The sequence below is a fragment of the Mobula hypostoma genome, chromosome 1 (assembly GCF_963921235.1).
Source record: "Mobula hypostoma chromosome 1, sMobHyp1.1, whole genome shotgun sequence".
NCBI lineage: Eukaryota > Metazoa > Chordata > Chondrichthyes > Myliobatiformes > Myliobatidae > Mobula > Mobula hypostoma.
Window position 1 is genome coordinate 123,248,424 of NC_086097.1, and position 14,488 is coordinate 123,262,911.

A 14,488-nucleotide genomic window follows, 5' to 3' on the forward strand; every position below is an offset into this window, starting at 1 on the left:
CGTCGACTGTACCTCTTCCTATAGATGCTGCCTGGCCTGCTGCGTTCACCAGCATTTTTTGTGTGTGTTGCTGGCAATTCCACAAGATGGTTAGTGGAGCTTTTCCACTGACATTCCCTGCAATTCTCTTCAACTAATAGAAAATATGGAGGACAATACTACTTGATAAGCATTGATAGGTTTCATTTATGTTTGCACGGGATATATTGATACAAAATAGTTCTGTTTCTTTTTCTTTCCATGCGGGGGTTGGGGCAGGTTTTCTTTCAACAATTTCCATGGTTTTTTTCTGTACTTTATGGCTATCTGGAGAAGACAAACCTCAAAGTTGTATTCTGCATGCATACTTCAATAAAAAAAAGGAACTTTGAATCTTTGATCAAATGCATTTCATTGCATGTTTCAATGTACATGCTAGTAAAGCTAGTCTTTTCTTTCTCGGTAAGTCAGGAAGTGAAAGCACATTCACATGTAATAGATTGGCTGAAGTGATAACTCTAGCCATATGGTGTGCACTGTTCCGCAGTAAACATGCTCAGGATCATGGCCTGCAGGTTTCCCACAAAGACCATGACATGATAGGGAATGTGGTGACACAGGAGTCAGATCCATGGCTCTAAGCAAATGGCTTTTAATCATTGCACCCATCCTCCTCTCAGTCAAAACCCACATGCTGTCAGGAAAGCGATCTGAGTCTGCCCTTGTACAAGAAGTGAAGCTACCATCCATTATAACAGACAGACCAGATATATTAGAAGAAAACGGTTTGGGAATTAAATCCAGACTGAATGAATATACTTAGTCTGAGCACTTTGCAAACAGTTCTTTATAAGCTTTTAGAGCATATTGGAAGTACATTTAAAGTTCTGTTACTCAACAAAATATAATTGAAATGCATTGACTATAATCATGTGCATTGAAAGCACAAGTGGACGAATAGAGCAAATTCAAAACAACACAACCTGTTGGTCAATTCTGCATCCAATGATTATGTATTAGACCATAAGACATAAGAGTAGAACTTATAGATTCACCACTCTCTGGCAAAAGAAATTCCTCCTCATCTGTTCTAAAGGGACATCCTTCTATTCTGAGGCTGTGCCCTCTGGTCCTAGATTCCCCCACTATAGGATACATTCTTTCCACATCTACTCTACCTAGGCCTTTCAATATTTGATAGACTTCAATGAAATCCACCCCCTCCCCAATTCTTTTTAATTCCAGTGAATACTGGCTCAGTGCTATCAAATGCTTTTCATTCACAGCATCATTCCAGTGAACCTCCTCTGGGCCCTCTCCAATGTTAGCACATTCTTTTTTTGATAAGGACCCAAAACTGCTCACAACGCTCCAAGTGTGGTCTGAGCAATGTTTGATAAAGTCTCAGCATCATTACATCCTTGCGTTTGTATTCTAGTCATGTTGAAATGAATGCCAAAGTTCATATACATTAGCCTTCCTCAACAATGACTCAACCTGCAAGTTAACCTTTAGCAAATTCTGCACCAGGACTCCCAAGTCCCTTTGCACCTCTGATTTCTGAACTCACTGCTGTTGTGTATGTGGCCATTTACACAACAATATCATTAGTAAAAATGCTAGAGACTGGAGCTAAGTTAACAGGGGCTTTTTCTTACGGAACCCGAACTGAACACATATATACAGATCAATACGCGCCTAATAGCACATGCTCAATAGCGTGTTACTACGACATAAAGTAGTCCCATATTATACCATATTATATGGTACAACTGACCAGTTAGAAAACAGCTCACACCTTTATTTCTTCTATGAAAGTGCATCACTATATACTTCCCTATATTATATGCCATCTGCCAGTTCTTCGTCCATTCTCCTAAGCTGACCAAGTCTTTCTGCAGATTCCCTACTTTCTCAACTCCACTTGCCACTCCACCTATGTTTGTATCATCTGCAAACTTGGCCACAAAGCCATTGATTCCATCATCCAGGTCATTAGCATATGACGTGAACAGGAGTTCCCAACACTAGTCAACGATATCCAAGCAGAAGATGCCCTCTTTATTCCCACTCTTTGCTTCCTGCAAGTCAGTTAATCTTCTGTCCATGCTAATATCCTTCAAGTAATACCATGGGTTTCTAAAAAACGCAAACACGAGAAATTCTGCAGATGCTGAAAATTTTCAAGCAACACACATCAAAGTTGCTGGTGAACGCAGCAGGCCAGGCAGCATCTCTAGGAAGAGGTACAGTCGACGTTTCAGGCTGAGACCCTTCATCAGGACTAACTGAAGAAAGAGCTAGTAAGAGATTTAAAAGTGGGAGGGGGAGGGGGGAGATCCAAAATGATAGGAGAAGACAGGAGGGGGGAGGGATGGAGCCAAGAGCTGGACAGGTGATTGGCCAAAGGGGTATGACAGGATCATGGGACAGGAGCCCCAGGGAGGAGGAAAAGGGGGAGGGGGGAAAAAACCAGAGGATGGGCAGGGGGTATAGTCAGAGGGACATAGGGAGAAAAAGGAGAGTGAGAGAAGGAATGTGTGTATATAAATAACAGATGGGGTACAAGGGGGAGGTGGGGCATTAGCGGAAGTTAGAGAAGTCAATGTTCGTGCCATCAGGTTGGAGGCTACCCAGACGGAATCCTCTACTGTAAAGATGAAGCCACACTCAGGTTGGAGGAACAACACCTTATATTCCGTCCCATGATCCTCTCATACCCCTTTTGCCAATCACCTGTCCAGCTCTTGGCTCCATCTCTCCCCCTCCTGTCTTCTCCTATCATTTTGGATCTCCCCCTCCCCCTCCCACTTTTAAATCTCTTACTAGCTCTTTCTTCAGTTAATCCTGACGAAGCGTCTCGGCCTGAAACGTCGACTGTACCTCTTCCTAGAGATGCTGCCTGGCCTGCTGCGTTCACCAGCAACTTTTATGTGTGTTACCATGGGTTTTTATCTTGTTTAGCAACCTGTGCACTACCTTGTCAAAGGTCTTCTGAAAATCCAAATAAACAATATCCTCTGACTCTTCTTTGTCTATCCTGCCTGTTATTTCCTCAAAGAATACCAACTAATTTGTTAGACAAGATTTCCCCTTCAGGAAATCATGACGACTTTGGCCTAGTTGAGTGTGTGCCTCCAAGTATCACAAAATCACATACTTCGTAATGGAATTTAACATCTTGCCAATCACTGTGGTCAGGCTAACCGGCAGTAACTTCCTGTCCTTTGTCTCCCTCCCTTCTTGAAGAATGAACTGATTACCTGATTAGGCAATTGTCATGCCCAAAGCAATCAAGACATCTTGGCTTTGTATATACATTTGACTAACCCACAATAAAACTCTTTTTGGAGATACTGTATGGAAAAGGCCCTTCTGGCCCTTCGAACCACACCTCCCAGCAATTCCCCCAATTTAATCTGAGCCTAATCACAGGACAATTTATAATGATCAATTAACTTACCAAATGGTACATCTTGCGACTGTGGGAGGAAACTGGAACACCTGGGATAAATGCACATGGTCACAGGCAGCACATACAATCTCCTTACAGGCAATGGCAGGAATTGAACCTGGGTCGCTGTACTGTAAAGTGTTGTGCTGACCACTACACTGCCATGCCACACGTGAAGGATAACCAATGCCTGCTGATAACAAGTGTAAAATTTGTATACTGAATTAGCAAGACCAAGATATTTACCTAGGTGGGCCTGCCCCATACATTTGTAAAATGAAGCCCAGATAAAGAAAGCCAGCACCATCTAACCAAAAACCCCATGTACCTTTATGAACAAGCTGTCCTGGTCATTATCCAAAATATTCTGTGCTACCATGGACAAGATGCTTATAGGTAGTCCAAAGCTATTGATTCAACCGAGATGATACTGCAATTGCAACTGCCAAGCATGAAAAAGATATTGATTATTGTTTATTGATTACTGCCCGGTTTTAAATGCCATTAGTATTAATCAACAAACTCCAAGAACTGGAACCTCTGTACCTCCCTCTGCAACAGGAATCATTGACTCCCTCATCGAGAAGCTACAGTCCGTGCAAATCCGAAATAACACCTCCTTGTTGAAAATCAATACTGGCGCAACTCAAGAATATGTGCATAACCCACTGTTCTACTCTATCTGCACCAATGATTATGTGACTGTGCACAGCTCAAACACCATCTATAAATATGACACAACTATGGTTAGCAGAACTTGAGATGGTGACGATGAGGCGCTCGGGAGTGAGATAGATCAGCTGGTTGAGCAGTGTTGCAACAACAATCCTGCACTCAGTGTCAGTAAGACTAGGGAACTGATTGTGGACTTCAGGAAGGGCAAGTCAAGGGAACACATGCCAGTCCTTATCAATGGAACAGCAATGAAAAAGGTGAGCAGTTTCAAGTTCCTGGGTGTCTACAACTCTGTAGATCCATCCTGTGCCCAATATAGGCAATGACATGGGCTATATTTCATTAGGAGTCTGAGGAGATTTGGTATGTCGCCAAAGGCTAGCAAATTTCTACAGATGTGCCATGGGGAGCATTCTAACTGGTTGCATCACCATCTGGAATGGAGGGGCCTCTGCACAGGATTGGAAAAAGCTGCAGAGAGTTGAAAAGGTCAGCCAGTTCCATCATGACACTAGTCACCCCAGCAACAAGGACATCTTCAAAGGGCAATGCCTCAAAAAGGCAGCATCCATCATTAATGAAACCTATCACCCAGGACATGCCCTCTTCTCATTTCTACCATCAGAGAGGAGGTACAGGAACCTGAAGACATATACTCAATATTTTAGGAACAGCATTTTACCCTCTACCACCAGATATCAAGGGATAATGAACTCATGTACACTACCTCACTATTTTTTGCTCTTTTGCACTACTTAAATTTACTGTGTATATATATATCTCCTGCAATTTATAGCTTTTTTTAAATTATGTAGTGCAAAGTACTGCCACTACAAAGCAACAGATTTCGCAGATTTCGCAACATATGCTGATTCTCAAATATCCTGAGAGCCTCAGTGATATTCAGGAGGCTTCAGGAGACATTAATCTCTGGAGCAGGAACTGACTCTACACAAAAAGTACAACAAAAGGACTACAAAAAGTAGTGGATACAGCACTCCCCACCAGGGAGCACATCTACACAAGGCGCTGCTGCAGGAAAGCAGCATCCATTATCAGGGACCCCCACCACCCAGCCCATGCTCTCTTCCCGCTGCTCTCATCAGGAAAAAGGTACAGGAGCCTCAGGACTCAAACCACCAGATTCCAGAACAGATATTACCCCTCAACCATCAGACTCTTGAACTAACAAGATAACTTCACTAACTTCACTCACCCCAACAATGAACTGTTACACAACCTATAGACTCACTTTCAAGGACTTTACAACTCCTATTCACGATAATTATTGCTGAATTATTGTTTTCTTTTGTATTTACAGTTTGTCTTTTGCACATTGGTTGTTTGTCCTACTGGGTGTGGTATTTTATTGATTCTATTGTGTTTCTCAGATTACTGAGAATCGCCACTATAAAACAAATCTTTTACCATTGTATATGGTGACATATACATACTTTGATAATAAAGTTACTTTGAAAAAGAAGTGGCTTATTTAAGCCTGAAAGTGGACACAACAATGAGTTTTGAACCAATTCAGGAAAAAGTGGAAGTTATTGTCAACGCTCGAAAATCTAATAAGATCACCAAGTTCTAAGCTTTCCTGAAAGGCCTTCAACTGGAAACATCAAACCTGCCTCAGCTTCTACATATGGAGCCTGATCTGCTGAGTGGCTTCAGCACTTTTTTTTAATACACTTCTTTGAAAACTTAGGAAAAGCTAAGCCAAAAATTCAATTCTTATGTATCAATATTCTAAAATATAATGGATTTTAAGTGTTTTTACAAGTTATTTATGCAGGTAACATCTTAATTTTGTATTTTTGTTCCAATTTTATATTTTGTACCAATCTTTATAATTTTACTACATAAAAGTATTAGTAAAATGTTCTTTGTTTCCTGCTCGTGAGCTTTCCTCAACCTGATCGATAGCTCTGCCAGCATTTTTTTATAAAGATTAGCTTTACTTGTCACATGTATATAAAAACAACAGTGAACTGAATTGTATACATCAAATCAAATCAACGAGGATTGTGCTGGGCAGCCGGTAGGTTGTGGGTGGAGAAGAAGGAGAACACTGATATGTGAAGGCATGTGAAATACCATTTGCAAAGGCAATATTTTCAACTTTCACAAGCATGTCAACTAACTGTGTGGTTGCCTTGCCTTTATTAGAGGCCAGGAGCAAAGTAGTGCAATAGGAAACACATCAGTTGCATGTTCTCAGTACACACTACCATCTTCCAACACCCCTGTAGCATGTTTTACAAGTCCTCGGATAAACAGCCTAAGTTGTAATGTTGTTCAGCAGGTGGCACGCCATGTTTCAAACAGATGCACAAATTGCTCTAACTGGACATCACTCAACCAGATGTTGAGCTCTATTCTGCTTCATTTTCTCTGTTCTCTGTGTGAGTTATGTTATATTACAGAGGCATTGAAAATATTCATAAAACGAACTAGTAGCCTTTCAGCAGTATCATAACGTCAATCCAAACATCCCATTCCCATGCAGTGTTTTTGTAAAAGACAGGAACAAAATTAGGCCATTCAGCCCATTGAATCTGCTCTCCCCATTATTTTTCTTTTTAACCCCATTCTCCTGCCTTCAGTCTGTAACCTTTCACGCCCTTAATAATCATAAGACCATGAAATATAGGAGCAGAATTAGGGCATTTAGCCCAGCGAGTCTGTTCTGCCAGTTGATCCTGGCTGGTTTATTATCCCTCTGAACCGTTTTTTCCTGCCTTCTCCCTGTACCCTTTGGCACCCTTATGATCAAGTATCTATCAGCCTCCGTTTAAAATATACCCAACAACATGTGTGGTCTACACAGCCATCCACAGCAATGAGTTCCACAGACCCACCCCTCAGACTAGGAAATTCCTATGAGAGCCCTTAAAACTTGCCACGTACTGTAGGTATTTTCCCTTCGTTACTCATCTACTGATTATAACTGTGTGTACTCTACAGTAACAGTTCGAAGTCCATTATCCACCAGTACATGCCATTCCTACCTTATTTTTTTCAAATAGTTCAAGCTGCATAGCTTTGAAGTCCGAATCATTTAAATTTGTGGCTTGTTGACTCCTCTTTGCCAGCAGTTTCTCCAGCTCTTCAATATGGGCTTTTAATTTTTTGTTGTCCCGTTCCAAGCCCAGCTTCTCCGTCTCCAGCCGCTCTCTCTTCCCCCACTCTGCAGTGTTCTCAACCTGAAGTCTTTCCAACTGCAAACAAAAAGAGCATAATTTGAGTCACTGATCAGAGCACTGAGAAAGCTTTTCACTTTTACTGGTTACAACCAGTTCATCACAGGAAAAGCCCTCCCTACGATTGAACCCATCTACAAAGAATGCTGTCACTAGAAAGCAGCGACCATCATCAAGCAGGTACGGGATACTCGGGTCCCACACCACCAGGTTCAGGGCAGTTATTACCCTACAACCATCAAGCTCCTGAATCAGCGTGGAAAATGTAACTCATGGTCTCAGTTTGTGTGAATTAATTAATTGGTCGGATAATTAAGTCATTGATTTTATTTGCCCAGTTTGATGTCATAAGTGGAAGGTAAAGGGCTGAAGAATAAGATAGGTGAGGAGGAAGGGAAGGAGGAGAGACAGATGAGGTGGTAGGCAGGTGAGGAGAAGAACAGCTGATGTTTCAGTCCTGATGAAGGGTCCCAGCCCAAAACATTCATTGCTTATTTCGCATTCCAAAGTGCTGTTTTATTTCCCCTAAAACAGAATTTTGCCTGTGTTACTCTGGATTCCTCGCTATTGATGTGGCCTAATGCTGCTGAGTTCCTCCAGCATTTTGTGTGTGACCCTCCTCTTTCTCCTCTTTTGAGGCAATGCTCAATAAAAGTCAGCAGCCCATCTATAACTCACTCAGAATCAATAATTGAGTGTATGGCGTTAAGAAACTGCCTTTATCAGGTTATCCTTAGCTCAACGTTTGGACATTGGGATAAACTAATGATCCAGTGTTCAACTGGAAAGTTAGTTATCCAGGCAGGTGGAGTTAAAAATCTACAGTAAATGTCTCTTTGCCTGACAAATTACCTGCTTGGAGGTCATCCTCACTAACTGGCTTAGTTTCACGTCAGACAGAAAGGAGTTTGTTTTAATATGCAGACACAAATGAGGAGGATTAACACAAATCCCTATTTGCTTTTACAGATTACAACTAAGAGGGAGCAGAAGGGAATCGGATCTCTGGAGCTCTAATCTTGAGCCAGGAAGTCCATTCAAGGATTTACCCATTCAACAGATAGGGTAAATGCAAGCAGGTTTTTTCCACTAAGGTTGGGTGAGACTAGAGCTAGAGGTCATAGGTTAAGGATAAAAGGTGAAATATTTGAGGGGGAACTCAAACTTTGCCAGTTCCTTAATGGGCTCTAACCTCGCCATCATGACATCTTCAAAAGGCAATGCCTCAAAAAATGATACCCATCATTAAGGACCCTTATCATCCCTGACGCACCCGCTTCTCATTGCTACCACCAAGGAGGAGGTACAGGAGCCTGAAGACATCCACTCAAGGCTTCAGGAACAGCTTCTTCCCCGCCACCATCAGAATTTCAGAATGGACAAATGAACTCATCAACACTTATTCAGTATTTTTTCCTCTCCTGTTGCACTACTTATTTAATTTTCTTTTTTTATATGATCTATATGGTTTATTGTAAATTATAGTTTTTATTTCATATTATAATGCATTGCTGCCAAAAATACAACAAATTTCAAGACCTATCCCCAGTAATACTAACCTGATTCACTCAGACCGTGGTACGAGCATGGAATAAGGTGCCATGGATAGGTACATGGATGTGAGGGGTGCGGAGGGTCTTTGGTTCAGGTGGAATTATATGGGATAAGATGGAGTAACAGTTTGGCACGGACTACATGAGCCAAACGACTAACTTACAGTGTGTGTTGCAGTGCTCAATGACTCTACTCTAATGGTAGAAAACCCATCCTTAACCACTAACCTAGTGAGCTTGGTTAACTTTGCCATGGTGAGGGAATTTGATGTCTGGTGGAAGCCTGCAACTATGGTAATGACCAGTACCTGAAACCCATAGCTGTCCTTGATTCCTTTCAGCTGCTGGGGTTCCTCAGCTCTGTAAACTTGCAGACCAGACTGAGGTTAGAGATGCTAGCCTCACTAAAATAGTTCAAAGGTACTCGCACATCCTGGGCACCAAACAGAATTTTTACATTGACTTTACAGTCTAGAAATAAGTCCTTTGGCCCAACAAGATAACCTCTGTATTTATACCTTACACAGGGCTTCTTTTGTCCTTCTTCGTGTAATTTATTGAAATACATTTCTACTTTTGTCCTTCTAAAGAGATCAACTTTATTTCTCATATGTACATCAAAAACATACAGTGAAATGCATCAGATCAAATCGACAAGGATTGTGCGGGGGGGGGCAGCCTGCAAGTGTCACCCTGCTTCTGAAGCCAACATAACATGCCCACAACTCACCAGTCCGAACCCTACATCTTTTGGAAAGTGGGAGGCAACCGGAGCACCTAGAGGAAACCACCCAGTCACGGAGAGAACATGCAAATTCTTTACAGACTGCGGCGGGAAACGAACCCTGGTCAGTGTTCGCTGGCACTGTACTAGCCTCACTAAAATAGTTCAAAGGTACTCGCACATCCTGGGCACCAAACACTAACCACTAACCGTGCAGTCCTAGGGAGTTGATTTTGCTTTTCCTTTAGAAGGTCTTTTAGCTAATTATATCAGAAGTAAAATCTCGTGCTAAAAAGTGAATTTCATCCAATCTATACTTTTAACTGTGGAAGGGTCCCAGCCCAAAGTGTTGATGATTTATTCCTTTCCAGAGATGCTGCCTGACCTGCTGAGTTCCTCCAGCATTTTATATGTGTTGCTCTGGATTTCCAGCATCCACAGGATATCATGTGTTTCTTATTTTTAACTATTCGATTCATTGGATCCCTGGAGACTTCAGGGCCGTAATGTCATCAATCTCATTCCTCGTTTTCTTATTCCTCTGTATTCCTGCAATTAATCTCTCTCACACTCTGTGGTTAAGAAGGCATATGGTGCATTGGCCTTCATCAACCATGAGACTGAGTTTAAGAGCTGAGAGGTAATGTTGCAGCTATAATAAGACTCTGGTCAGACCCCACTTGGAGTACTGTGCTCAGTTCTGGTCACCTCACTACAGGAAGGATGTGGAAACCATAGAAAGGGTGCAGAGGAGATTTACAAGGATGTTGCCTGGATTGGGGAGCATGCCTTATGAGAATAGGTTGAGTGAACTTGGCCTTTTCTCCTTGGAGCAACGGAGGATGTGAGGTGACCTGATAGAGGTGTATAAGATGATGAGAGGCATTGATCATGTGGATAGTTAGAGGCTTTTTCCCAGGGCTGAAATGGCTAACATGACAGGGCACAGTTTTAAGGTGCTTGGAAGTAGGTACAAAGGAGATGTCAGGGGTAAGCTTTTTACGCAGAGAATGGTGAGTGCATAGAATGGGCTGCCAGTAACGGTGGTGGAAGCGGATATGATAGAGCCTTTTAAGAGGCTCCTGGATAGGTACATGGAGCTTAGAAAAATAGAGGGCTATGGGTAACCATAGGTAATTTCTAAATTAAGTACATGTTCGGCACAGCATTGTGGACCGAAGGGCCTGTATTGTGCTGTAGGTTTTCTATGTTTCTAAATGCCCATCAGCTGCCATTCAGCATGGAAACACCAATACCCAGGAACAGAAAAGTCTGTAACCAGCGTTGAATACAGCCTAGTTCATCACAGGAAAAGTCCTCCCAACCAGTGAGCACATCTACAAGGAGCACAGCCACAAGAGAGCAGTACCCATCGGCACGAACACCTCTCATCCAGGCCATGCTCTCTTCTCGCTACTACCGTTGGGGCAATGGGTACTAGTCCTTTGGTCCCACATCGCCAAGTTCAGGAACAGTTATTACTCTTCAACTATCTGGCTCCTGAACCAGTGTGGATAACTTCACTCACCTCAGCTCTGCACTGATTCCACAACCTATGGACTCCCTTTCAAAGACTCTACAACTTCTGTCAGATTATTTATTTACTTTATTTTTACTATTTGCTCAATTTGTCTTTTGCATTTTAGTTGTTTGTCAGTCATTGTTATTTATGGTTCTTCATAAATATTATTGTATTTCATTATTGTCCAGTAAATGCCTGTAAGAAAATTGATCTTGGTATATGGTGACATGTACTTTGATAATAAATTTACTGTGAACTTTGAACTTTGTATCTTTTGGCCACTTTCCTATGCCGATGAGTAACTTACAGTCTCCAGTTATCCTCCAAGCACACCTGTGGGATGTGAGGGAACTTGGAGTACACAGTGGAAATCCGGGTCACTACAATATGCAAGCTTGACGGGGAAAGCAGCAGGAATTAGGATCAAACCAGACTCCCTGCAGCCCAGAGCCCCCAGAATGACTCAAAGTATTAATCACACTGATCTATGAGTTTACTGCAAAAACATCATGCAATTATGGTAAGTCAGGAGCCAGAGAATAAAATCCTCTGTGTATTTGTAAAATTAAAATGTGGTAACATGTTTTTCTGCACAATATGAGACGTTGTAATGTACGCTCTGTGGCCACTTTATTAGTACACTTGTACATCTGCTCATTAATGCAAGTATATAATTAGACAATCATGTGGCAGTACCTCAATGCAAAAAAATCATACGCTAAAGGGGTTCAGCTGTTGTTCTGGCCAAACATCAGAATGAGCAAGAAGTGTGATCTAAGTGACTTTGACTGTGGAATGATCGTTGGTTTGAGATGTCCTGGAATTCTCATGCACCACAGTCTTGAGAGTTTCCGGAGAATGGCGTGAAAAAAAATTGAGTGAGCAGCACTTCGGTGGGTAAAAATGTCTTGTTAATGAGACAGGTGAGAGGACAAGAGAGTACATAAGGTACCTAATAAAGTGACCACTAAGTGTATTTGTAAAATTAAATTGTGTTCTATTTTTAATAATGATTAATTCAAAATATACCCGACAGAAGCCAAATGACTAATAACCAAATTTAATGAAAAAGTTAGTTATTCATGGGTTTTTTTAACAGCACCTATGATTCACACATTCTTTTAATAAGCCATTTATCGTACTTCAAATACAACACCATAATTCAAAATCAAGACAGAAAATTGACTTTAACTTTGTTTCATACAGTACTGCATCACAGATGCACAAAACAATAGATCTCTAACGACAAAGGAAAGAAAACAGTGTTTACACACTACAAAATTAACCTCCAGAGACTTGATGCATGAACAATGATTGCTTCTGTATTTATAAGTCAAACCAGTAAAATCATTGCAACATATAATATATTCATTAGAAATCAGCTATGTGGACATAAGTGATATCACCAAAGATAGTCTCATAAGGAAAGATATTCATGTTAAAGAAAAACGTGATTTCAAAATTACAATAATCTTTTATGGCCGCTGTTAAGAAGATGAACATCTGTAAATGCTTCTTTTCCTCATGATTCTGTTGCAATTGTTCTGTTCTGGTACCTGTAATTATGTAGTTTTATAAAGTCAGCTTTGGATCAGCAGAGGCAAGTCAGTTATGGCTTGAGTTTCTGGGAAAAATGAGGAAGGTGCAGGATAGATGTATTCCAGAAACAAAGAAATACTCAAATGGCAAAATAGTACAACCATGGCTGGCAATAGAAGTCAAAGCTAATGTAATAGCCAAAGAGAGGATATACAATAAAGCAAGAATTAGTAGGAAGATAGAGGATCGGGAAGCTTTTAAAAACCTACAGAAAGCAACTAAAAGAATCAGGAGGGAAAAGGTGAAATATGAAAGCAAGCTAGCAAACAATATCAAGGAAAATAGAAAACGCTTTTTCAAGTATATAAAAAATAAAAGAGATGAGAATGGATATAGGACCATCAGAAAATGAGGCAGAGAAATAATAATGGGGACAAGGAGAGACAACAGATGAACTGAGTGAGTATTTTGCATCAGTCTCCACTGTGGAAGACACTAGCAGTGTGCCAGGTGTTGAAGGGTTTGAGGGAAGAAAAGTGAGTGCACTTAATATTACAAGGAAGTAGGTGCTCCAAAAGCTGAAAGATCTAAAGGTACACAGTTAATCGGACCAGATGAACTGCACCCTAGGGTTCTGAAAGAGGAAGTGTTAGATATTGTAGAGGCATTAGTAATGATCTTTCAAGAACCACTGGACTCTGGCTGGAGGACTGGAAATTTACAAATGTCACTCCACTCTTTAAGAAAGGAGGGAGGCAACAAAAAGGAAATTATAGACCAGTTAGCTTAACCTCAATGGTTGGGAAAATGTTGGAGTCAATTGTTAAGGATGAGGCTATAGAGTACTTGGTGATACAGGGCAAGATAGGACAAAGTCGGCATGGTATCTTTAATGGAAAATCTTGCCTGACAAACCTGTTGGAATTCTTTGAGGAGACTACAAGTCCGATAGATAAAGGGGATGCAGTGGATATTGTATATTTGGATTTTCAGAAGGCCCTTGACAAGGTGACACACATGAGGCTGCTGACCAAGTTAAGAGCACATGGTATTACAGGAAAGTTACTGGCATGGTTAGAGCATTGGCTGATTGCTAGGAGGCAGGAATGGGAATAAAAGGATCCTTTTCTGGTTGGCTGCCAGTGACTAGTGGTGTTCCGCAGGTGTCGGTGTTGGGACTGCTTTTTTATGCTGTATATCAATGATTTCGATGATGAAATTAGATGGCTTTGTTGCCAAGTTTGCAGATGATATGAAGATTGATAGAGAAGCAGATAGTGTTGAGAAACAGGAAGGCTGTAGGAGGACTTAGACAGATTAGGAAACTGGGCAAAAAAGAGGCAAATGAAATACAATGTTGGAAAATGCATGATCATGCACTTTGCTAGAAGAAATAAATGCGTAGACTATTTCTGAATGGGGAGAAAATCCAAAAATCTGAGACGCAAAGGGACTTGGGAGTCCTTGTACAAAACACCATGGAGGTCAACTTGCAGGTTGACATGGTGGTGAGGAAGGCAAATGCAATGTTAGATTCATTTCACAATGTCTAGAATACAAGAGCGAGGATGTGATGCTGAGGCTTTATAAGGCACTGGTGAAGACTCACCTTGTGTATTGTGAACAGTTCTGGGCTCCTCATCTAAGAAAAGATGTGCTGGCATTGACAAGGGTTCAGAGGAGGTTCACAAGGATGATTCTGGGAATGAAAGAGTTATCATATGAGGAATGTTTGATAGCTCTGGGCCTGTACTCGCTGGAATTTAGAAGAATGAGGGGGGATTTCATTGAAACCTTTTGAATGTTGCAAGCTCTGGACAGAGTAGACGTGGTAAA

At 41.3% G+C, this 14,488-nt stretch overlaps 1 protein-coding gene across 7 annotated transcripts in view; it reads right to left on the minus strand.

Moving 5' to 3' along the window:
• Positions 1 to 14,488, minus strand: part of LOC134350204 (coiled-coil domain-containing protein 102A-like) — a 657,542-nt gene that overhangs the window by 382,355 nt on the left and 260,699 nt on the right. For all 7 annotated transcript variants that reach the window (XR_010018849.1, XR_010018848.1, XM_063055227.1 and 4 more), the window contains exon 6: positions 7,123 to 7,332. Coding sequence is in view for 5 of the 7 variants with exons in the window: in XM_063055227.1 (XP_062911297.1) it covers positions 7,123 to 7,332 (210 nt within the window). In the remaining 2 variants the exon portion in view is untranslated. The remainder of the gene's footprint in view (positions 1 to 7,122; positions 7,333 to 14,488) is intronic.